The sequence below is a fragment of the Canis lupus genome, chromosome 9 (assembly GCF_011100685.1).
Source record: "Canis lupus familiaris isolate Mischka breed German Shepherd chromosome 9, alternate assembly UU_Cfam_GSD_1.0, whole genome shotgun sequence".
NCBI classification, from domain to species: domain Eukaryota; kingdom Metazoa; phylum Chordata; class Mammalia; order Carnivora; family Canidae; genus Canis; species Canis lupus.
Window position 1 is genome coordinate 13,208,226 of NC_049230.1, and position 26,479 is coordinate 13,234,704.

General features: G+C 46.1%; 1 protein-coding gene across 2 annotated transcripts in view; it reads left to right on the forward strand.

The window, feature by feature from the left end:
- The window catches only part of PRKCA (protein kinase C alpha), a 395,705-nt gene that overhangs the window by 316,267 nt on the left and 52,959 nt on the right, over positions 1-26,479 (forward strand). For both annotated transcript variants that reach the window (XM_038546804.1, XM_038546805.1), the window contains exons 9-10: positions 23,205-23,342; positions 24,163-24,336. In XM_038546804.1, the coding sequence (XP_038402732.1) occupies positions 23,205-23,342; positions 24,163-24,336 (312 nt within the window). The remainder of the gene's footprint in view (positions 1-23,204; positions 23,343-24,162; positions 24,337-26,479) is intronic.

Below are 26,479 nucleotides of genomic sequence, written 5' to 3' on the forward strand. Positions count from 1 at the left end.
GCACAGGGAGTGACCCCTAAGCTTCAAGCTTTTAGCTACAAATGGCCTGTGCTGAGCACTCAGACCACTTGGGTTTGAGAGGTGGCCCTGTGTCACTGTATGAGCCCCAGTCCAGGAGCCCTTCTGCTGGGGTTTGGATCCTGGCTTGTCCACATCCTCACTGTGTGAACTTGGACACATTACTCCATGTGTTCAGCATGGTATTCTAGAAAGAGGATACAATTGGAAATAGTCATGGTTTCACATCCTGGCTGTACCATTTACTAGCAGTAGTGACCTTGAACAAGATGCTTAAATTCTCTGATCTTTCATTTGTTTTGTGTGTGTGTGTGTGTGTGTGTGTGTGTGTGTGTGTGTGTGTGTGAAATGGGGATAGTAGTAGTACCTACTATATATAGCAGTGCTCTGAGGATTAAATGAGCTCATTTGTATAAGTTGCCTAGCCTAGCACCTGGCATATAGTAAGTACTCAATAAATGTCCGCTAGGACTTTTGTTGTTGTTGTTGTTGTTGTTTTTCGTTTTATCATATCTGATTCTATAAAATGGACTTACTCAGATTTGGTATAGCTTACATTTATGAAAACTTACAAACTCTGACACTACCCTTGTACATGCAAAGAGGTGCTATGCTACAGAGAGGCAAGAGCATTTGAGAATGCTGTTTAGAGAAGTTTTGTCAAGGAGTCATTCCTGAGAACAGACCAGTAGACTGATTGTCCCAGCATTCACAACTCTCTAGGGCCCGAAGTTTAAACTCCAGTTCCCTGGAGGCAGGCTTCCCAACCTGTCTCTGCTTCAGCTTTGTTTTCTGTCCAGGCTATGTTTCAGGCTGATTTGAACTTGAATGCTCACCCAGTTGGCAACTTTGCCGGTGCCACCCTCAGCCTGACTCCTGCCCATGGGTCATCTGTGCTCTGCCCCAGGACCTCAGTTCTCCCCATTTACAGACCATCATCACCATCTTCATCTGACTTCATACCCAGCCTTTATCTTCAGATGATCTAGAAACACCAGAAATTCTTCAGCCTGTTGAATAGGGGCAGCCTATAGGAACCAAGCCTGTTCTTCTTTGGTGGTTTGAATATATCGTCAGCTATATAATCACGTAATCTTAAATCCCAAAGAGTGAATAGCTGCATTTTCCCTTACCTTGAAAATCCTCTAGGGCTGCACTGTTCAGTTCAGCAGCCATTGGCCATATGAGTCTATCGAGCACTTAAAAATGTGGCCGGTCTGAATTGAGATGTTCACCAAGTATGAAATACACACTGGATTTCAAAGACTCAGCAAAAAGGAAAGAGTGTAACTTCATTAATAATAATCTGTATATTATATATTGAAATATCTTGGATATATTAGGTTAACTATGTATTTAACAAATCTATTATTATGTACTTCTATATATCAATATTAAACGTTGAAATCAGTTTTACTTGGTTAAATTTGTAATGAGTTTCATAGGAAATTTACATTTATATATGTAGCTCACATGGCTTCTATAGGATAGGGCTAATCTAGAACATTCCTCCCAGGAAATATAGCTTGTCATGGGACAGGGACTGAAATGCAAAACCAATGACTTTCTAATGTATTTTTCCTGGGCTTCTAAATCATCTGTATCCAAGAGAACTAAATTTCAGAAAGTTGATTCTCTCAAGATTCTGGGTATATTGCTAGGCCCAGATAAGTGTGAGTGTGTGTGTGTATTTTTGGCATGGCCAAATAACTATTAGACAAATGTAACAAGGCTGGGATAAAATTTGAGTTACTTAATAATTTAATAATACACATTTCTAATAATAGTCCCAGAAGTCACAGTGAAATCCACTGAGAATTCAGTAATTAGAAAGCTGAGAACAGAGGATCAGAACTCTCATTGGGCCCTCCCTTCTAGACAAAATGTTGCTTTACCTCATGGGCTATGCTAACTGTATTACCTAAGGGCTATGAACCCATGAGCTCCATTAATGTTAACAGATACTTTGGAAAGAAGGTGACTCTAACTTTCCATAGCTGAAATGTTTTATTTGAAAGACTTTTTTGAATGTATTCTACAAAATGTCCATTGGTCAGAATCTGAAGGAGAATTAGCAGTGGCTTCTGTGATGTCTGCGTCTTCACAGTTTTTGTATTTGTGACCACTCAGAACCATATGGAGGTCTAAAGCAAAAGAAGCCAAGCCAAAATTGATGAGCATGTTCCATTAGAATAAGCTTTTATGGGATTGGTAATAGAGATCCAGAAACTGCTAGAAAGACACATCACCCTAGAGATTCTGCAGATTGCCTTAAGAACACACACATATCTACTTTTTATTTATTCCAGAGAAATGCTTTGAGATTGTCCCTGTTATTAACAAATTAATATCCACTTACTATTGTAGTTAAAGTTTTTAAATCAACGTTGATAAGATTCTGTTACTAGGCTATATGTAGAAAGAGCGAGCAAGCATTTTCCTGTTTACTATTACTGAAATTGGATTTTCCAAAAGCCTCTATTGTCTTTGAAGACTTTATCTAATTCAGAATGTTCTTCTCTGGATGAGAAAAAAGAAAATAGTTCATTGGAGTCATTCCTGTCTCATTGGAGACCCTCAGATAAATTGTAGCTATTTGTTGATCTGATCAGTCCTGCTACTGTTACTATGGAAACCTGAGTACTTTCCAGTGACCTTTTGGACTCAAAATCTGTGAGCCCCAATATAGTCTGCTTTTTTTTGTTGTTGTTGTTTATTCATTTTGGTCCCTAAATAGCTTACTTAATTACTTTCTGAACCAATGTGATATTAAGGGGGAAAGTCTGTGAAATGCACATCCATTGAAGGATATTTTAATCTTTATATTTCAGCTCTTAGAAGCAAAATCTTAAACTGAAATCGGACAAGGTTTAGTGTTGGAAACCTTTTTCATGCATTCATTAGATCGTTGTCAACAGTGGTTAACACTACCACTCACCTGAGCAGACTCAAAGAAAGCTTCCAAAAGCAACTGCGCAGAATTTCTGATTAGTCCATAAGGGAGAGTGAATGCATTTATATCCTAGCATTGGCAACATGCTTTCAGTTTAATTTCTCTTATGGAAATGACTTTGGTGGGAAACCAGAAAAAAAGACATTCCAGTTATCTGTTCCATCCTAATGGATTCCTGAAATGACATAAAAAGCCTTGTGTTTATAGCTATGGGGTTGGCCTTAAGGGTGGATGTTGCTGGTTCAATAAACAGGGCAAGCCTAATATTAAATATTAAAAGCAGCTATCCATGTGTACCCAGGCCCTGGCACCCATAGGAGATTGGCAGGTCAGGAACTTAAAGGAAGAAAGGAAGGTAGAGCCAATGTCCCTTGGCACAGAGACATGGCATCTAAGCCCTGATACAGGTCCCTATGGTTCTAGCCTAAGCACCAAAGAAGCAGCTAAAGCCCCTTAACAGAGAAAATCCTAGAATAAGAGTGACTTCACACATAATGTTGTTTGCTGTTCCCCAAAGAACATGTCCTACAAAGAATTAGAATTGGGGTCTAGAGAGGTCAATCCCGAGGATTCTGAACTCCCTGGGTATCCTGAAAAAAGAAAGTGGTGAGCACTCAGTGCTTCAGATCCTTGCAACTCCAAGTATGGTACATGGACCAGCAGCGTGAGCATCATCTGAAAGCTTACTGAAAATGCAGAAACTCTGGGGCCCCTTGGTGCCTCCGATTAAGTTCCGACTCTTGATCTCAGCTCAGGTCTTGATCTCAGGGTCATGAGCTCAAGCCCCACATTGGGCTCCATGCTGGGCATGGAGCCTACTTAAAAAAAAAAAAAATGCAGACTCTCAGACCCCATCCTAGACTTTTACCAAGTCAGAATCTGCATTTTCACAAGATCCCCAAGTGGTTCCTGTCCCCTTTAAAGTTTGAGAAATATCATTGGAGAGGATGTAACCTGGTGACTAATGAGTGAATAAATTTATATCCTCCAGCAGTTGTAGAGGTGATGAGGACAGACTTCATTACACCCAGTATCCAAGTTCAATGGGACGGGGACTGGCACCCAGCCACCTGCTTTTGTACAGCCCATGAGCTAAGAATGGTTTTAATATTTTAAATGTTTTTTTTAAAGGTGATACTCGTGACCCTTGGAAATTAGGTGAAGTTCATATTCCAGTGTCTGTAGAGTTTATTGAAACAACCACATTCATTGGTTTATTGTCACTGGGTACTTTCCTGCTACAAGAGCAGAGCTGAGTGTCTGTAATAGAGACTGTATGGCCTACAAAGCCTAAAATATGTGCTGTTTGGCCTTTACAGGAAAAGTTTATAATAATAGAATATCAGAAGTGGGGGAGATGTTTAAAATTACCTCTATGGATGAGAAAACAAAAGCACAGAAAGGACTTGGTCCAGCTGAGGTGTAGTACGACCCAGATCTCTCCTGTTTCCTCTCATTCACCCTCCCTGTGACACCACGTTCCTGTCCCCTTCACGCACACATCATGCTCTTGCATGCTCCTTAGTACTTGCATTCCCTTGGAAAGACTCCCCTCTTCCCCTCCACTCTCAGCCTCAAGCTTTCCAAAGCCTACCCATATTTATCTAATTCTTAAGCCTTTTAAACCAGCCTAAAATTTCCTTGTGCCTGCTAAGATGCTCACTTGCTGGTCACACCTGTAAAATTTGTTACCTTCATCTCATTCTGGAGAACCTCAAGTCCTACTCTGAATGCTTCAGAACCTAAACCTATTTGGCTCTCCTCGACAGCCCACAGGAGGATGGCTCACCTGATGGAGGTCTTCCAGGGGAGAGGCCATTCTGCAGCCCAGAGAGTCTCCCTCCTTCACACCTAAGTCCCTTTATCCTGGGACAGAACCACATGTGTGATGAATATGGTCATGCTCAGAGGTGGACCAGCTGGCTCCTTTCTCATACTTGGGTTCCAAAAATGGATAGTTCTGAAAGTTCCCAACTGGTGAATGCTATGTCTTGAGAACGTTGCTGAGTAGGAATAGGGGATGTGAGATCTTTTACTTTGTCTCCACTCTGTGGGTAATATTCGTGACCCTCACAGTGGAGGAGAAGAAGAACTTTCTTTCTAGCCTGAACCCAGTAAACCATAGATGAGCAGACATCTGACTCAGGACACAAGTCAGATCTAGTAGTTTCTCCATCCAGTTCTTGAGACACCGATCCAGCCTCACTACTGAAAAGATTATGGCTCTTGCAACGTGACATGACATTAACATGGGACCACAGTGGCCTCAGAGAACTCAAAATGGAAGCTCCCAAATTGAGGCCCAGGAACCGGTGACTGGGTGCTTATTTCGGTTTTATTGATGGGTTTTGTTTCACACATGAGGTCTCTGCCCTTTAAGACGATTGCCTTAATAGACAAAGGATTGTGCTCTTCTCTTCCTACCTTATCAAGCCAACCAGGTGGAGTCAGGGAGGGCCATTGCTCAGGACCTCAATGAGTTCAGTGTCTCTCGTGTCCATTATTGAAAACTGATTAGTTAACATTTAGGCAGCTGTCAGATATTTACCATCTTCACTTTGCACAGAGGTGCTCTGCTTCCTCACCTCCCATCCAACATCCAGGCGTGAGGTCCAGCATGTGTTCCCTCAGAGTGCTCATGGATGTGTGGAGAGAAAGGGTCTATGGGTGTCTAACTAGATTCACTTCATAAGCCTTTCCTTGATTTTTTTTTTCTAACTATTTGGGTCAGCTTGTCCTATCCGAGCATAAAATGGCTTAGGGATCTTTCTAGGTTGATTGAGTCCAAGAGCAACTGCCCAGTGGTTGCTGGAAGGCTGTGAAGCTGCCCAGCCTCGGTATGGAAGTGTCTCTGCTAAAGGATTTTTTATCTCCCTATGGAAGGTGACCTATTACAGTTGGAAGTTGGAGGTAGGACCCTTCTGAAGCCACACCATGTACCTTTCAGGGCATCTCAGCCAATGTGGAGTCCTCTATACCTAGAGGTATTAAGGCAAAGACTGGGCAACTCTATCAGAAAGATGCAGGAGACTGAGGCACCTGGGTGGCTCAGTGGTTGAGTGCCTGCCTTTGGCTCAAGGCGTGATCCTGGGGTTTTGGGATCAAGTCCCGCATACTTCTCCCTCTGCTTGTGTCTCTGCCTCTCTCTGGGTATCTCTCATGAATAAATAAAGAAAATCTTTAAAAAGAAAAAGAAAATTTAAAAGGTGCAGGAGAAATGTCAATTAAATTTCCTCTAAGGTTCTTGGAAACAACACCAACATTTCAATGAGGATGTTTTTGTTGCTATTGTTAGTTGCCTTTAATCTTGATGTGGATTAAGATCTCTAGCCTAAAATAGAGCTTTTGGATTGGAATAAAATGCCCTATTTTGAGAACAATTATAAATAGATTTGTGATTATAGATTTAAAGGATCCTAATTATAAGATGTAACAGAAGCTAATCTATCCGTACCTGTTCAAAGAGATGGAAAGTTCATATTTGGCCAGTTTCCTATTTTAGGAGATAAAACCCTCCGAGCACAAAGCATAATCTGTTTGTCTCTGTTCAGGCTCAGGGATGTGGTGACCCTTTCAGGCTGTGAAATTTGGGTTCAGAACACCAAACTCTTTCTCAGATTTTCTCCTAGAAGGAGACTCGCACTCTGTATGAACTTTTAGGATTTGTCTCATGACTCCTTGTATAAAATTTTCTGTTAAGATGGTTTCAATTTATTTTCCTCACATTAGTACTTGAGAAAGTAAAGTGATCTAGTCATGATGTTTTTTTTTTGTTTTTTTGTTTTTTTTGTTTTTTTAAAAAAAGCTGAAAGATGAAAAGCAGTACATCTGGGGAGCCAAACCTGGTTACCTGGCGTCTAAGCAACCAGAATGTGGTTAGCAAGCTGCCCAACCTAGGTTTTACCAGTAATCTTTGGCTCTTTAGGATACTGAAGAGTCTTCTGAATTATCAAGAAAAAGGTTTTAGTATGGATAGCTTTAATGGTAAGTGGGTTTGGCTCTATTCTGATTTATTGAAGGGTGGCAACCTGTGTCTAAAATCAGTTAACTAGCTGTGTGCCACCTCAGACACAGGATGAACCAAGTACCCCCATTACTCCATCATATGGATCAGCCAAAAGCAAAAGAAGCATCCATGATGACCAGGGAGGTATTTGATGTGATGCCACGCGTGGCCACATAAAATAGTCACGAGAAAGAGAAGGGCCTTGGCTCCATGTGGTTTGATGCTAGTCTTTTCATCATTCATACAAAAAAGAGTTCCCACCCCTGTGAGGGCCAAGTCCAGCTGCCCCTTTCGGGCCTCTGGAGCGGTGCCTGCCTTCTCTCCTGGACCCTCACGTGTGTCCTGGGCTGTCTCTCCCCTGTACTTTCTGTCTGCACTGTAAATGGAACCTATGGTGTGTTGTGCTCGATTTTTATTTTTTCTCATGGTGCTGTTTTCCTGTATCTGTAGCATCTTCCCTACTAACCTAGCAGTTTTTCTCCTTCTCCCGTCTCTTACAGGGATGTCATGTCCACTTCCTAAAGGTAGTTCTTCCTCCACTCTGTTCTCTTCCACCTTGCCTTCCACAAAAACGTCCACCCTGGTTTTTGTGGCTGCCCAGCCTGAGCCCCCAGCCATGCTCTCCACTCTTAAGGATGCACTGTGTGTTCTTGTGGCTTGAACCTTACGCCTACTTGTTTGTGTCCCAGTCGGTATGCTCCCGTCCAAATGACCGTGGCCCTCCAGTGAGGAAAAAAAAATGCTTCTTATGCATCACCCAGAGAGTATAACAGTCCTCCCCTGTCTTCAGAGTAGGCTCATTTAAGATTGTACAAAGTAGGAAATACTGAAATCTCCTATCAGTGAGTAAAAAGATAAGTTCAAGTCTATTTTTAAAGCATCAAATGAACAGAAAGAGTGCATCTTTAAACTGACAGCACATTTCCTTTTTCTTCTGTCAATATATATTTCCAATCACATACTAAGCCTCATTTTCAATTTTATACAGACATCTACATAAGCATGCAAGCAATATGGTGTACTTACACTACATGTGTGCATTTATATGGAAGATGTAGTGTAATATATCTGAAATCATCAGATTTTTCTGATGTTCTCAATGCCTGGCTTAATACTGCTCATTCTATTTCATTTCTTTTTTTCATTTCTTGATTTTTTCTCAAATCAGTTGTCATAACCTAATCCACCATTCTACCCTCAAACTGTCAAGTGGAACTTTGCAACATGCATGTAAATTATTTCAGAAATCTTCCCCATAATCATTTCTGACAATGCCACTCTCTTTTGGGGAGCTGGTCGGAGCTGTGTACCAGCTGTGTTTTCAGTGGATTGCCTTTGTGAATAATTGAAATCCACTCTGGATGGTTACAGCATATTCAGATCGGAACCACCTGAAAAATTTAAACATTCAGATGCTTGGGTGAAGAATTTGCAAGGGGAAATCCCACCCTCTGCGCCTAAGCGAGGATCAACACCACATGCTCTTTTTCAAACCCTATACTCAGGGAAACATCTAGTAAATAATGCTTCTCAAGTTTCTCTCTGTAGATCTCGTATCTGACATGACAGACGTGTCCCCTGAAGGGGCCACAAGAGATCAGTGACCCAGAGTTACTGGAACTAGGGAAGAAAAATATTCTCTGAGGTTTCACAAGCCTTACAGAGTGTGGTGACAGTCGTGTGTGTGTAAACTGGCATCTGTCAAGACTTCTCTCGTGGCCGCCCTCCTGTTGTTTTGTCTTTTAAAAACGCTGTCACGCGGTGCCCTGCATGTGTTCACACTGGAGAAACCTCTTGAGAAGTTGGCTACACCCGAGCACACCGAGCCACCCGGTGGTTCCTCCCTCATGGTGAAAACATCCTGCATCCTCAGAGCCAGCAGACACACCTCTTGATCATTCCCAGGACAGTGGAGACAGTTCCTATGTAAAAACAAACAAGTCACCTGTCGTTCCTGTTGATTCAGAGGCCCACCCTACTCTGATGAGGTGGATTCACACTGGGGGCTCTGGGTCCTTACCGTGACCCAGATGTCTCTTGCCTGTCTGGTGTGTTTTCGTCTTTGTGCTTAGGTTGGAGAATCTATTATCCCAGGGAGAAATAGCACACACATCGCGCGGCTCTATTTCACAACATGTAGGAGGAGCTGGGTGCTGGTGCAAAGCTCGGGTGTGGCTGGAAAGGGAAATGAAGGGAGAGGAAAAAAGAAGAGGAAGTTAGGGGGAAGCCACCACCTCCCTGGCCCCGCCCCGAAGGTAAACCCTGGCTCCTCCCAGCTGCAGTGAGTGGCTGTCCCATCCTCAGCAGGACTGCCAACCCTCCTGCCTGCCCAGGTGGCACAGCTCCCACCTTGTCACTGCAGGGAAGCAGCACGGTGGAGCCGTGACGCTCCGGGCTGCCTGGGTTCAGATCCCAGCTCCTGCCTCCCAGCTATAAAGCCATGGGCCACTTAGCTCACCTCTCTTAACCTCAGCTTCTCCATCTCTAAAACGGGGGCAATAAAAAAATAACCAGCCTGGGAGGACTGAAGGAGGAAACAGAGAAAGTGGCTAGAACAGCACTTGGCTGGGGAAAGTGCTGCTGCGGCTGTTACCCTCTGCATCCTCCCTCTGCCCACCCTGAACGCCAGGGGTCTTCCCACATGGGAAGAAGAAACATAGCTGTTTTCTGAGAAGCCATCGCCAAGTTAAAACGAACCCTTTGTTGTGTTTTCTGAGCTCCCCACCCCACCCCCACCCCCGCCCTGTGGCCCCTGGGTTGGGAAACCTGGTTGTGCATTAGAGGCATAGCACCCTGGCTCCCCAACCCTCACCCCACCCCCAGTCACACCCTGCACGCAGCAATGAGGTTCATTGAAGAGCAGGGTCAGGAGCTGTCAACAAGCTGCTTGTCCAACATGCTTTGTGTTGATGCACATTTCTTGTTTCCTGTGCCTTTTGTTACGGGTCTTAGGACAAGTCACCTGTCTGCTGGAAATTCACCACGACCCAGGCAGTGAAAATGGAGTGGCATCACTTACACCTCTGCAGAGTGGCATCTCTTGCTTGTTCATGAACGTATCTTCACCTTGTGGCTTTTTCTGAAAATAGACCTGTCAGTAATCAGTCTGTGGCTGATTTCTCTGGTCACAGACACGCTGGGAAGAAGCAGGCAGGCAGGACTGTCCATGACTCTCATCAGTGGCCATGGGTGGGCAGCCAGGTTTGCACAGAACTGGTGGCTGGGGTTGCAAGAAGCAGCCATGGTCTCCTTCCTTACTAGAGGTGTTCCTTTTGTGACCCTCATTTCCACCCAGGCCCCAGCAGGCTGTAGGTGCTGGTGGGATCACAGTAATTGAAAGAATTTAAATATTACTGGCTCTTCCTAGCTTATTGACACAAGACCTTACCCCCTCCACTTCCTGGCAGGAAACACCCTTCCTTGCACCCCAACCCTTAATCTGAGCCATACACACCTTCCCCCAAAGCTCTTCCTCCGAGGCCCCTCCTGCCCCAGAGACCAGTTCTTACAGCAAATGTGTCCCCCGAGAGCAGTGGGGAACCCCCTCCAACTCATTTATGTCCCTTTGCTTTATCTCTGCCCTTCTCTGCTTGCTTCCTGTTGGAGGAAACCTCCCTTCTGGTGTGGCAGCAGCTACTGAGCTCTGATGATGCCACCATCACTATAGGAAGGGAGGTCTCCCCACTCAGGAAGAGGCAGGGAGTATCAATCCATTTCACAGATGAAGAAGCTGAGGCCTCAGAGAAGTCAAGAGTGCCATAACTGGTATTCCAGTCCACATCTGGTGGACCAGCTCCTTACCATTTGCTTCCCTGTCAGCCGGTTGCCCTGGGGGCTGGGGGGTGGCAGCCCAGAGAGCAGCCCAGAGCAGTGCAGCTGCCGCCAGCCTGGAAACCAGGTGTCCCACTGAGCTATAATTAGGTCCCTGGGTTTTTAAAAACTGGTGTGGTTTTAAAACACTTGGTGAAGATAAGGTAAAATCAGTGGTTATGGAAATTTTGTGCTAAGTTTAATTGCATTCAGATCCACTTTCAAAATGCTGCTGTCAATGAGAGACATTTTATAATAAAAATTCTGAGTACTTGAGCAAAGGTATCTAGTATTTTGGGGGAAAGGATCCTTTGTTTGTTTTGACTCCTATAAAGATGCAGGGTGGAGCCTCCTTTGCTGGGTTCCCAGTCCTGCTCACCTCTCCGGCAGCAGCTGGACAGGGTTGGAGGGAAGTGTCTGGAACTTTTCCCAGGGTTGTGGGCTTTATTACCAGTTAGGACTTGGTTGTGGATTTTGGGTTTTGTTTTTGTTTTTCAGTTGATTTCAGGAGCTGCTGTTCTACGATCATTTAGCTCAAATTACATTTCCCCAGTGGGCTTTTCAATTGAATTTCCCAGATTGTTCTGTGTTTCTACCTTCCAGATAAACACAGAGGCTCCCCGGGGCCACTCCACCGTCCCTTGCAGCCCTCCCTGCCTCTTTTTCCCTGCTTCCTTCCTGCAAAGTCTAAGCTCAGTTGAAGGGCTAGGAGGAGATTCAGGAATCCTAGGTCTAGACCTCTTGAGTTGTTCTCAAGACACGAATCACACAGAGACTCTAAAACACACTTCTGGCATCAATGCACATACTGTGGGCATTTCTCAGAGGCCTGGCTTTCACATTGGAGATTAGAGTCACCTTCTATAAAGTAGAGCTGGAAACATACAATTGTGTCTAATCTGAGCATATCTGGGAGTTTTATTCTGCAGGGCAGACTGGGGAACCTTAGGCATATTTCTACTAAAAAAAAATCCCAGTCAAAATGCAGTGGCTCCAGAAAATAAAGACCACAAGAGGGCGGTCAAGACTTGCAAATAAAAGATTCTAGGAAAAGTTAGACACAGAAGACCGTTAGGAACTTGTGACTGGATCTCTTTACTTTTTGATGGACCTGATGCTAGGCTCACCACTTTCTGTACCCAGTTGTTCCTCAGTTTTATGGAATGGCAGGGTGCCAAAAAAGACAAAAAGTCAAGGCTTTCCCTTGAAAGGGAAAATATTTCCCTTGAAATGTTTGTCCCAAACATTTAGGTCTGAGGGACACCAGTGGTCTATTCTGGCCTGCATGGGCCCGTTCATATCTACTCCACTTTCCTAGCAGCACAGACCTCCCCACTCCTAAGCAATACTGCTGACAGTCCAGAAAATCATACACTGTGATAGCTCCGAGAAGTTCTCGCAGCTCCGGACCCTGCCCCAGCTGACTTATAAAGCCTGTGCAGTAGTAACCCCAAAGGGGTATATTCCTGGCAGGAGAAGTTCTATAGGTTTCAAAAAAGCACTAAGTGCCAGAAATGCCCTAATGGTACCCTGCCATGGCCACATCCCCTCACATGATGCCTTCTGGAAGGCATCAGACAAATGTGGAGCGTCAGCCCCCTGGTGGGAGACCGTCTTTTTACAAATGGAAACATTTAGGGCAAGTTTTGGTCCTCAGATCCTCACCGACGTCTAGAGTCTTAGCAACTGGGGATGACTCAGGGCAGTAGCCTTCCCAGGATCTGTTTCTCAAGTGAGATAATACGGCCTGATGACCATGGAATAGCCAGCCTGAGACAGCAATTAGTGGACAGATCTGGGAAATGAGGGAAAACAAGTTTGGCTGTAAAGGAAACACAATATCTAGCAAGATGTTAGAGGTGTGTAATAAGACAAAAAGAACCGAGCACTTTGTGTTTCCCATGTTGGGCATAGTGTGATGTCAGGGGCCCCACATTGCTCCTTAGACTATGGCTCTGTTGCCATGACAACGCCTGCTGGCTTCCTGTGAATTTGCTCAGCAGTGACGAAAGCCTAAGTGAATGTGTCCACAAAAAATATTTCTTATCAAGAAAATGACTTAATGTGGTTCCCCTGAAATTTCTACTCTGCTGAATATAAGTACTTCATTCACCACGTTGTTTGGCTGCAAAATGACACGTTCCTGCCCAGTTTGCACATCACGCACCATGGGAAGAGAGCAGATAATTCAAGTGCATTGGAGGTTCTTAATTGTTGCTGTTCTGGTGGGTCAACAAGGAGATACAGATGTGCTGTTTGAATCTAATCTAATCCAAATCTTGATAGAGGGCAAGGGTAGGCAAACTGCAGCCCACAGGCCAAAATCCGGCTGCTGCAGGTTTTTCTAAGTAAGATTTCATTGGAACACAGACACCCACATTCACACATCCACGTGGCTTTCACACTCAGTGGCAGAATTGGGTTGTTACAATAGAGACAGCTTGCAAAGCCTTCACGGACGACATGTGCCTACCCTTGATAGAAGAGGATGAGCACTGAATTCAAAGATCAGAGTTCTGCATTCAGAGCCCAGGGACAGAAACCGAGTTAGGCACATGGCTTAGCCAGTTGCCTCATCTGTAACAGAGGTGGCCTGTGTTAGCCCTTCTCCAGCTTCCTTCCAAATGCTAAAAGCTCGGTGACCCTCGGGCTGTTGGGCAAACATTACATCCCAGATGGAGTGACTGTTAGCACAAGAGAGTGATCCTTTGCCTGATGATCCGGGTCCTGTTTCAAGGACCGGTACAGAGGAAAGTAGCATCCTTGTCCCCGCGCGCCCAGTGCCCCGCCCAGTACTGCATCAACAGCTCAATGGCCCTGGGTAGTGGAGTTAGCTCTCTAGACCTCAGTGTCTGCACCTGCACCAAAAGCAGGGCAGACCTTCCCAAGGGCCCTTCTGTGACTGATGGTCCCTGGGTCTCAGGAACTCCCTGCAGTTGCCAGCAGAGGAATGAACGATGCACACCTGAGATTTGTCAGTCATGTGTGATCCCCGGGAGAAAACTCCAGGTAGCAGGTGTTGGCATACTGGTACGGGAGGAATCATCTGGCCCCATGCCTCCAGATCAGAGTTGTAGTTTGGATGACTGAATCGGGGGGGGGGGGGGGGGGGTGGCAGGGATGATTAGCTATTCTTACCATGAAATCAGACACAAGACCTGAAAGAAATCAAGATCCTGCCTTCAGGAATCAGGTTGCCTTGACTCTCTGGGTTCCCCCCATTTCTCTCTGACATTTCAGCATCAGATTAAAGTGTCTGGCCTTGGGCACCACCCTCTGGACCTGGTAGTTCCACATCAGGAACCCATCCTAGGGAGACGAGGGATGTGCACAGAGTTTTGGGTATGAAATTGTTCATCTGTGTGTTATAGAAAACTGAAAATTGGAAATAACGTAGCTGTCCAGCAATGGAGGAATGGCTAAATACACTGTAGTAGAGCCACACAGCAGGATATGATACAGTCACTAAAATCATGTGGCGGAAGAATGCTTCCAAATAAAAAGTTTGCTACCTATAAAGGCATAAAACAGGTTGTAAACAGTGTAATTCTGTTTATTTCAAAGAAGAAAACATGAACAGAATTAGATGAATGTTCACCAAAATGTTAACAATGATTTTCTCTGGGCGATAAAACTGTGTATATTTAAAGTGATCTTTTTTTAAATTATTTTATCCATGTCTGTGAAATTTTCTAAAATGAACCAGTACTCTGCTTAACAAGCAGCATTGTTTAAAACTCTTTAATATGGTAACTCTACCTTTTAAAAATTTTTTGTATTAAATGTAATTGTCTTTTCCAGTGCACACATGCATCCATTCATTGTAAGAATATTTGAGGAGCAGTGGCCTCGGGCATTCTCTTGGGTCCTGGAGGCACATCAGTGAGCAGAACAGATAAGGTGCCTGTGCTGCTTGCAGGGGAGACAGAAAGGGAAAGATACAGTAGGTAGTGAGAGGCGCGTGAGAGAATCAATGCCATGGGAAGGACAGGACGAGGTGCCCTGTTGAAGCCTCGGCATTAAAGCATCACCTGAGCAGAGATGGGAGCGTGTCTTGTTCCTGTCTGGGTCAGAGGGAGCAGAAAGTGCAAAGGCCCTCAGGCAGCAAGCATGCTTGGCATGTTCCAGAGGATGAAAAAATTGTTTAGCCAGAGAACAATGGGCATTTTATTTACTCCAGATTACAGGAGGCTTTGATGCCCATGAGGTACCATCATCTTAACCCGTTGCCCAGTTACTGAATAGGAAGTAATGGATGTCATGACTCATGGCTGTTAGAAATACGCCGGCCATAATCCGTTAACAGTATCATTGAAAATGCCTTCAGTTCCTTTGTGGTTTTCTCCTCGTGAAATCTCTTGATTTAACCAGCATTGCAGTGGGTGTAGGTGAGTAAGTCACCTTAGGGCTAAGATGCTCTGCTAAGGTCCTTGGTTATATATGGCAAAGATATATACCTGTTTATGGAGCAGCACCCAAATGCCATCAGTCTTACGTTGTCAGAATTGTTTGCGTAAGCCCTGAATACAGGACGTTTTCATTGGTAGAAAAACGATTATAGAATAAATCTGCAATTATTCACTTGCTCCCATACTTGGTCATTGTTGGCCTGTCTGCCCTTGGAATCTTAGAAGTAGAAACTTATGTTGTCAGATTCCTCTCTCTACACTTTGCAAAACATCTTTGATAAATATATTCATCAAAGCCATATCTTCTGTTCTGCTAGGAGATGTAATATTGAAGACATTCACAAAAAAGGTACAAATTTACAATGACTTGCAGTTAAGTATTACAGCATACTTCAGAGGGTTACCTAGAGTCTCTATGATTATAGAATAGATGGCACCAAGAGATTTGGAATTACTTGATTAACTCTGCTTCCTTAGTGTAGAGAAACCTTTGAGCTTGGATTCCTACTGAAGATAAGTTAGCACGTCTTGGAAAAATTGCCAGTCAGGGTATAATCGTATTTGGGGCTGGCGATTCAGGACTACACACTTCCCTGTCTTTATTGTCTGTTGGTTTTCCCACATACAAAAGCTGGTGTATAATCACTTTACAAAATTGGCAAATTGCAGACTATCCTTGGTATTGTGTTAAACCATTTGGTACTGGCATTACTGTAGGTCTGATCGTCACAGCTTGGCGGCGGCAAATGGTCCAGCCTAATAGAGAGTTAGTTAGCACCTACTGCCATCCAATCCCTCACACCTGGTGCCATAGTTTGACAGATCCAGTTTTCAGTTTTCATTTGAAATCCGCCCCCCTAATAAGGAGCTGCATGTGGAGAGCCTTTGGCCATACATATAGCTGCTCAGGCAAAGGTATTTAACACACATACACACTTGGAGAATTTGGATTTGTGGTATTCAAATTCACTTCATATGATGTGCTTTACAGAAACTCACCATAGGAGTCCTTTAAATTTATGAACACCTCCAATGATTGCAGACTGTTAGGACTTTTAGAGAATGTATCTGGGGCATAAAATGAGATGCATGTCAGTTATTAGGAAATTTTCTGATGGGGAGAGCACAGGAAGTCAAGGTCTTTCCCTGCATGGTCCTAGCCCCTGAGGGAGCTACAGAAGATGCTCCAGAAATCAGAGCAGCTGGAGCTCAGACCCAGTTCCTCTCCTACCACACTGGGAGGGCATAGAAGCATGGAAGCCCACAGGGATCTGTCACGGCCTCCCCACAGGTCCCGAGCTCCCGCAGAGCCTGTCTGCAGGCTTGACATATATCCATAGTCACAGGGTTTCTGGGCCATGAGTCAGCCAAGCAGAACCCTGACCCAGGTGACCTGCTGCTGCTCATCCATGGTCCAGGAGCAGGTGGAGGCCAGGAGCCTGAGGGAAGTGCTCAAGGCAAAGGAAAGAAGTGCACAGTGAAGGATGTGATGTGAGGCCTTGCGCTGGGGGTTTTTGCAAAGGAGTCTTCATTTCACCTTCAGCATAGCCCAGGGGTGCAGAGGTCTTAGTACCACTGTATTACATGTGAGCAACCTGATGCTCAGAGAGGCCGTATCATCTGCCCAGAGTCACACAGCAAAAATGAGTAAAGCCAAGATTTGATCTAAACTCTTTGGAATCAAAGTCTGGGGCTCTTTCTAGAATTTGCCATTGATTTTACATGGTAATTGCCCTGGTGAAGGTGGAGAGGGTCACAGGGACTCTAAGGGGACTTTGAACTTAGTCTAGCACATCTGAAACATGCACGGGAATCATTTGAGGATCTTCTTAAAAAATGCATATTCTGATTCGTAGATCTGGGCTGGGGCCCAGGAATCTGCATTCCTGGCCAGCCTGCAGGTGATGCCAGTGCAGCTGATCCACAGACTACATGTTGAATAACAGGGACATAGACTATAGGACCTTTGGACTGCAGGCTCTTCGGAGGAGAGGCTACCTCACATTGATCTGATTTCCCCAGCATCTGGTCCCGTGTCTGGGGCATGACAGACCCACAGATATTTGTGGAATAAATGGTGGAGTGTTTAAATTCACCCACAAGGACCCATGAGTTGAATCAAAACATGTCCTGAGCAAGAACTCAAGATTTGAGATTTATCAGCAAGGAGCATTACCAGTGGGCTCCTAAGTGCTTTCAATCTGCAGCCCCATCTGATTCTCTGCTCCCTCCTCTGGAAACCAGCCTTCAGGAGACATCCTTGCTTCTCCTCTCCTGGTGTGAATTCCCGTTTGGGCACATAGCCCAGGGTGTCTGGCCCTGCAGGGTGTGTTTGCGTTGCTATCGTAAAGGATGCTGGCATGCTTATTCTGAGGCCTCCTTGGGTCTGCTGAAATCTCTGCAGTTAGACCATCAGCTTCAGCTTTATCCCTAGACACATACTATTTGCACTCCTGGTGAAGTCTGAATTACATTCACCACAAGGACAAGCCGTTATGTCAACAGTATGCAAGCTGAGAAGGGCAGGTCTCTTTGTCTTGCCAGGAGACCAGTTGCCAAACAACCCATTCAAAAGCTCAAAGAAAGAAACAGTCCAGAGGCTCATTGTTGGTCATTTGTCAGATCCCAGCGAAGTCTAGGGCAGTCAGGACTTCTCACTGGAGAAAGGTCCCTTCAGAGAAGCTTCTGAGGGCATGGTTTCAGCTCGCTGGCCCAGCTAGTGTGGCCTCTGGGGAGGGTCACTGTGTGTGGCCAACCTCCCTAAAGGCAGGGATGCCCTCACAGCCTTTGTCTGCGGCTGTCCCAGCATGACCAGTGATGGTTTGAGGGAAGGAGTTCCGATTACATGTGAACCTCCAAATGCACAGTGTCCAGGGGCACCCTCTGAAATGACATACTTGGTAACAGCTGCTTTCCTGTAATTAACGTTTGGCAGATGGCTGGTTGGTATTGGCTACAAGCTGACTGTACCGTTCATGATTTGGCCTCTTCAAATTCTGCTGTAGGGCTTAATGAAGATGTATGATTTTGAATGAATCAATCAACCAATCAACCAATCAATGAGCTATTCAATGAATGTACAATTATGTGCTCAGTGCAGTGCTCGGCCTAAAGACACAAAGATGAATAAGATAGTCTCTGCCTTCCAGGACCTCACAGCCTAATGAGAAAGATCAGTAAATCCTCAGAAAAAGGTCACGTGTTCATTTAGGCTCCCCAGAGAAGTCAGATCTGCCACAGGGTTTTGGGAGCAAGGACTTCATGTGGCAAGTGATCCCAAGAGATGGAGGGGTGGGGAAGTAGGACTGTGTCCCAGGGAAGGGTGGAAGCCAGCTAGGGTAAGGTAAGGGCAAGTCAGTTATCTGGTGGTGCCACCGTGGACACACTGGAGCTCAGTCCTGCTGGGAAGCTAAGGCAACAGCATGGAACATGCTGCCCCTTCATGGGGCAGCGACATGGGCGCTCCAGGCTTGCCCTGCAGGCACGGCCCCCACAGAACCCTCAGATAGCCTCAGATGTACACAGGGGTGCCAAGCCAAAAGCTCGGGATGTGGGCTGGTCACAGACGACATCTGCCACAGGTTGGAAATCCCAGGAGGGAGGAAGCAGCAAGAAGATGGAGAGGTGGTGCTTAAGCTGGATTTTGTAGATGAACGAGATAGCGAGGCCCCTGTAGGAAGGGTGACCAAAGACTGGAGGCTGGAACAGAGGGGGCCCGGGGAGTAGTGGGACTGAGATCAGAGACCCAACTGATAGCCAAGGGTCTCCTCCACCTCCATTGTGACAAGTTGGCCTTTCTCTGTCCAGCAGACAGGAAGCCAGGGAAGTACAACGGGGTCCCTCCAGGGAAGATACTGAAAGGAAGGTCACGGAAGTAGGGACACTAGAGGTGGGGCCGCCTCGAGAGAGAGGTAGTGAAGGAGGCCCTGAGAAGAGGCCAGATTCTGAACACATCCTGCAGGTAAACTTGGCATGACCTGCTGACAGATCAGCTGTACAGCGTGGAAGAAGCGTTAAATACTCCATAAGTATTCACAGGTTGCCCTAGGAGCTGTTGAGAACAGGGCCCTGGAGGGAGACTGGCAGAAAGTCTTTGGGGAGGGGTCCTCTGAAGAGATGACAAGCAAGCTAAAGCCTGCAGGAGGGGAGAAGTCAGCCCAGGAAGTGGTGGGGGACACGGCAGGACAGTCTCAGGTGAGTGTGACCATACTCCCACAGCAAGGGGCAGGTGGGGGGGTGGGGGGGGGTGGAGCAGCTGTGAAGGATGGGAATCCGGAGTCAGAGCCTGCCTGAAAGTAGAGGTGGAGGCCGTGTAGACCATCCTCCTGGGGGCCTCTGCCTTCCTTGCCCTTTGGCACCCCCCCAACCCCCCGCTGCACAGCTGCCAGGGTAGCCACCGGCGGTCTCCTCCAGCTGTGCTGTTTATTAGACCCAGGTTGAGCGAGACACCTGCCAGAGTCAGGCCCAGACCACTGAGGTTTTGATATCGTGGAATTGTCAGCTTTTGAAAACTCCGTATTAGGATGGCTCCGTGCCATCCAGCAGCTAGCCTGCGGGTGGCAGCGTGGAAATGACTCCAGAAGCATACTCTGCAGGGGAAATGTGGAAGCCAGCTGCACGAAGCCCCCAGGCTGCTCTTATCTCAGGGCTGCCCAGGAGAGCTGGGGAGAAACCATCTCGCCCACTGGGCCGGGCCACTTTCTAGCCAGCCCCCCGACGGTGAGCACGGTCAGTGCGGCAGCCTGACCCATCCTCCTTCCAGACCACCCCCTGCGCTCCCAGCCACGTAAAACCCAATTCTGCTTCTGGCTAGAGAGACACAAGAATGGAATCTGCCCGGGCAGGGCAAGAAGCCGGTGTCCTTCCTCCATCCGGCTTCACCTCCTAGGGGTAGGAGACTCCTTTGTCAACATTCCTGCCAAACCTCACGGCTTGATTTCCGAGTGGAATCTAAGACCCTACTGCAGTTGGGTTCAGAAGCACTCAAATGCAAAAAAATGCTTTTGTTGCATTTACATGCCTTTGGGGAACATTTTTTCCCTACAACTGAACTGAACATAGCCCCAAAACTCAGTCTTTGCTCAATTATGGCCCCCCAGTGAGGGCAGTGTGCAAAATGCCCAATGTTTCTTCTGGAGATCGTCACCTACAGCAGCCCATGGACCCTCTTACCACCGTCTGTGGTGCTGAAGTGTCAAAGGAGGAAGGAGCAGGGACTCTAGGAATTCACGTGAGTCCAGAACCTCTGGTTAGGAGCCCCGTGCTTCAGATGGAAGCTAGGTGTTCATGAGCAGCCCCAGCAAGATCACAGCCTCACCCAGGTGAAGACACTTGTCAACTCTTCCAAGGACGTCAGAGCACGGAGTCCATTGTCTGGGGGTCTTTCCAGAATTTACTGTGACGTTCCTGATAGGATAAAATTAATCTCCTCATGCCTCTTTCTGATAACTTATTAAAGAAGAACAGAATAGAGGGGCATAGTCCGTATTCTCATCTCAAACTTGAACTTCCTGATTGTTCGTTGCAATTTCGACGACACCCAGCAGAAAGTTAATCAACTTGGAATCATTCCCGGGGCAGATGTTTGAAGTAAAAGAGGACTTCTGCTGTCCGTTACCTCCATTTTGACCCCAGTCCGTACCTTCTAATTGATTGAGTTCTCCTTTCCAGCTTCTCTCTTAACTCAGGCATGAGACCCTGCGGGCAAAACATCCCGTGATGGGGACCGAAACTACCCTCTCCAGCAATAAGGAATGCCCTGAGCCAGCAAGACCCCCGGTGATTGACCCCAAGACAGCAATCAACTTGACCTGCACTGTTCAGCTGCATGCATGTACCCGCCAGCCTCTGCCCTGCGTCTTCCTGACATGATCCTGGGAGTGCTTTCAGCACTTTGGAGACAGTCTTTGAGACACTAGTCTGCTGTCTTCCTGGTGCTGGCCTCCCCCAAATAAATCACTTGCTCATTTCACCACCCCTCATTTGTCTGCCTTTGCATTGTGTCAGCGGCGAGTGGTCGAACCTGGTCTGTTTGGGACCCCCGGGGCCAGATCCTTCTCCCTAGCTTCCAGAAGACGGGGCTGGTCCTGCAGTTGAGCGGGGGAGGGTCCTGATGTGACATTAGCAGTTATATCTTGGCTCTTTCTCAAAAGCCTGTCTAAAAATTTCTCCCATTCTCTGTCAAAGGGGAGGCCCATACACGTATCACTGCAGTTCAGGTTATCATCTTTGAAGAGCGTCGATGTATCCAACGACCCCTGGGTTCACCTGTGTGTCCCACCAGGCACTGCCCATAGAAGAATCATATAGCAGTGTCAAATACTTTCAGCTCTGAAGCAAAAAAGTTAGGGCCATCTTTCCCCCATGTGTTAATGCCTCTACCTAAATCGGTGTGCTCAGTTATTCCAGGCACGCACTCAAGCCATGAGGTTCGATCCCAATGCAAACGTGTTATTTTTATCACAGAAGAGCATCACCCAACAGCACAGCATCTGATGAACACATTCAAGAGTCATATCCTTACTCAACCAGGATGTAGCGCGCATACCCTGTGCCGAGCACTGTGTGAGGCCTGGGCATCCAGAGATGGTTGCCTGTGCTAATGCAAAACCTCTTCAACAGAGCCTGGCACAGGATGCTCGCTCAGTAACTGTGGGATGAAGGGATGCTGGTGCTCTAAGAGGGAATATGGTTTATTCCTCAAAGCCTTCTCTGCTGCTAAAGAAAACATGTCAGATCCTCCCATCTGCCCTTAAGAGCTAAGAACTGATGCTGATGTGCTCTGGTCACGTAGTAAAGCCCAGAACGCCTTCTTTATGTCCTATACTTTCTTTTTGGTAACTACATTGACTCGAGTGATGTCCTGGCACCTGCTCCAGAACTCCGAGCTGCTCTTAGGTCTGCTGCATTGGGGAAGAAGGCCAGGGAGGTGGGAGAGTGGGGGGGGAAGGGGTAGAGGGCATACCTCATCATTAAGAATGTATCCAAAGCAATATAGTATTTGTCCTTGGGCTCAGGGCTGTGGCAGTTCAGCCACACTGCAGGACCCTGGCCTTTCAGCAGCTGACGTGGCCAGCGACTGGTCCCCTCACCGTCAGGCAAGTGTTCTACATGCAGAGTCTGTGGGGAGATTCTCCATGGGCTCCTTTGCTGACTGTTGAGACCTTCCCATGTGATCCCATTAGCCTTTCCTTTTTATGCCGAGCCTTCTTTCTCTCCTCCACCTTTTACCTGAGACAGACTCCAGCTCTTCAACCAGAGTAATGAGGGTGTGGTCTTTCCAGCATTTTTGTGTAGCATGAGCCTGGTTTATAAAAATGTCTTTTGGTCACTGAGCAAGGATTCGTCAGGTTCAAAGGGTGCTGTGTGTTTTGCGTGAAACCAGGTTTCCCGAGTTCAACTCTTGACTTAAAAACAAAAAACAAAACCAAAAAAATAAAAAAATAAAAATCCCACAACCTTATGTTCTTCTTACTATGCCTTTTAAAGCAGCAATAAATCATCCCCACAGCTTGCCGGTTTAGAGGTTCCTCTCCAGGAGACCATATTCTCCCTTTTTGCTAGGGTACAAGTTCCCTTCATGCAAATGAACTATATGCATATTTAAGAATAGGAAAATCTACAAGTAAGAAAAGCATCAGTACACAGGGTATTGCTTCTATTATGTTAACCATTGTGAAGCACCCCATTCACCAAGAAGTAAACTTTGAAGTCCTAGAATGAAAATCAGAATCCCATGACTTGATTCTTGCTTAACTATGTAAAGAGTTGTCTCTTGATAGGTAAGGGCAGTTTTGTGGTGTTTTTTTTCTTCTACTTTGCAAATGTTGCCCTTAGGGTAAGCATGGCCACCAACTGTGGAATAAATATCTCATCATCCTGTGATTTCTTTTCTTGCCCCCATCCCACCTCCCACCTCCCAGCTGACCTCAAGCTTAATTAAATGCTTTCTATCACTTTTTCCTGGGAAAAATGACACATTGTTCTCACATGTGTGCTTGTTGTTTAGAAAGCCAAGCTTGGCCCCGCTGGTAACAAAGTAATCAGTCCTTCAGAAGACAGGAGACAACCTTCCAACAACCTGGACAGAGTGAAACTCACAGACTTCAATTTCCTCATGGTGCTGGGGAAGGGAAGTTTTGGAAAGGTAAGAGGACAGTTGTCAGGGAGCTGGAGGGGCGCTTCCAGAGAATGCTAGGATCAGTTCCATGCTCCCTAGGGTTTCCAGAACCACCCTTGAGATTTGCCTGCTCTGTACTCATTTCTGAGATGTTCCCCTGCCTACCCCGACCCACCCACCGCTTCATTTCATTAAAAACAACCATACCCAGAAAGCTACAGAGGGTTCACTCTGCATCACCATTTTGGGGTTGAGAACAGAGCAGGTGCTCCAACATGTTGGTTGAATAAATAATCTTCGCAACTAAAAATTACAAGGTGATTTGTAGTAAGCAAACGTAATGATTAAGAGGCACTGAACTGCGTTTCTTCAATGATCAACCTATATGTCTACATTTGGCTTCTCTGGCCCCAAATCTCATGATAGATCCAGGAAGTGATGTCCATCCTGCCTTTTTGTTTGTCTTGGCTCCTGACTCGTGAGAAGCTTATAAAAAGGTCAGTCACATTTTTGCCTAAAGGATGCTCCTGAAAAATGTGCACACTTCAAGGTGAATGCTGAGGACCAGGTATATTCCTTTCCGCAGCCACAAAAGCTCCATCATGCAACCATAGCCTACGCTGTGTACAAATCTTGACAGCTCCTCAATTAACCAATACTGGAAGAATTTAATCTGCACTGACATGCGATCTTTCAAAATTTGCACATAAAGTGGAACTTTGTGAATGTTTATATCATGCATTTATAAATTGGCACAAGGTGAACAGCCACCTGACCAGGTTCCTCCCCACTCCCATTACCAGACATACACTTCGAACCTTTCAGGTTGCCTTTCGTCTGCTCCCAGGTAATGCTTGCTGACAGGAAGGGCACAGAGGAACTGTATGCTATCAAAATCCTGAAGAAGGACGTGGTGATTCAAGATGATGACGTGGAGTGCACCATGGTAGAGAAGCGAGTCCTGGCCCTGCTTGACAAGCCCCCATTCCTGACACAGCTACACTCCTGCTTCCAGACAGTGGTAAGGACCCTGGGGGGGATGTTATCTGTGACAAGGTGTGTGGGCGTCTCTCCAGGGCCACCCTTGACCCAGTGTTCTAAGCATCTGAATCAACCTTCTCCAGTGGAAAAGGCTCGAGAAAGACATAACCTGGGAACAGCCTCTCACTCTTATGCCACTGGTAAATTTGGGGAGTCCCCTCTCTGGAATGTGCCCTACTTACAAGCTTGGCACTAATTCTCTTTGATTCAGCAAACATTTGGATCAAAGGTTTTCTTTATACCAAGCAGTGTGCTAAGACTTAAGAATACAAAACCAATAAAATAACCCACAGTCCTGGCTTTTTAAGACTACTGATCCAGTTGCCAAGCATTGCATTGGAACATGAGGAAACTTGATCTCATAAAAGAGTGTGTTCTTGTTGATGGCACACAGCAGGCTTGGCAGTCTGGTCTGTTTTGTATAGCCCATGAGCTCTGAGAAAGGTTAGAGGGGTAAAAAAAAAAAAAAAAAAGAATGCTATTTTGTGACGTGTAAATTAGATGAAATTCACATTTCAGTGTCCATGAATCATTTTCTTGGAACACAGCCACGCTCCTTCATTCTCCGACGTCCACAGTGGCTCTGAGGCTGTGAAGGCAGAGTTGAATAGTTGCAAGAGATGCACAAAGCCCATGGTCTTTCCTGTTTAGCCCTTTACAGAAAGTTTGCCGAGCCCTGTCTTACAGTATAAATAAAAAAGAGGACAAAAGAGTTCCAAAGCACTGATGAGCCTGTAGTGGGGCCAGGGCAGTGGCATGGAGCTTGCAGGCAGCCTGCAAGAAACACGAACATTTCGAGGGCACCATCATCAGTCTTGCCCAAAGACAGGCTCTCCATTTCCTCAACGCCTGCCCTTTTTAAAGAGATGACTCAATAATCAGTAGCTATAATTAGTATTGTTATGATTACAATATCTTCAACTTTCTGTTGGCCGGAAAGTGACTCTCTGTTTTACGTCTCTCTTTAAAATGTCTTGGGAGGGACCCCTCAGTGCTCTTGGATTTTAGAATCTCAAAATGACAGTATAACCACACAGTGTCAGGGCAGGCAAGGGGCTGCAGAGTTAGGTGCCAGCCACTGCGTGTCAGCCTGGCACTGGTGGCATGGACAGCCCCCTCCTCCCGGCAGCACCAAAGTAGGGCCGAAGAGGGAAGAGCAATATAACAGAGAGGGACCCATGTCTGCGAGTCCTAGCCCGGATCCTATCACCCTGGTTACACTGACGAAGCTCCAGAAAGCAACAAAACATGGAAATAAAGATGGAATTAAAATTCATAACAGGAAAGCTAGAGATGGAAGCTCCCGGAGCTATTTCCTGGCTGCTAGCACCAGCTTCATCATTTTTTCCCTCCCCGTGCAACACTTTAATGTTTAATAACTTCAGCAAAATGTCTAGAAGCGAACAGAGGTCGGCTTTCCCCTGGGTGTGCTGTGCTGTTAGCTATTTCGCTGTTCAACCCCATTTTCCCCCATCTGCCCCACTGTGATGTCCTCATAAACATGCACACTTACTGGGGTCAATGATGTACACCCTCCGTGGGGCTGACAATTAACACACCAGTGACAGAGAAGATGAAGAACAATATTTGGGCCTATTATGGATGCAACAGCACATCTGATTAGCCTCGTCATGTATAGTCCCTTCCCCCACAGTCAATATCGTTGGGCATTTATAATTTATGAGCCCAGCCTAACTCACGAGATTGGTTTTCGGAAGCTTCCAGTGAAACACACGACTACAGCACTGTGGTTTGCCTCCCAGACACTGCAAACCAGAAACACCAGTTAAAAGTAAATAATTGGCCCACTTGGATTCTTCACACCATCCCTAACTTAGACATGTCTTCTGTGTGCAGGAGAGAGGGAAGAGGGTTTGAGGCCGTTACTGTAATAGGAAGCATGTGGAACCAGATGGGGACAGGCATGTTGACAGAGCGCCATTATTTCAGAGTTACATTAATGGCTTTATACTTCCCGAGGCCCTCATGTGGTAGGGTCTATTACTTATTTTTTATTTGGGAAGAAAAAATTTGAAGGGCTCCACTGAGCAGATCTGCCAGCGAAGCCCACAGTTTACTAACTAATGAGAAAGCAAAGCACAGCCTAGAAAGTAATGGAAGCC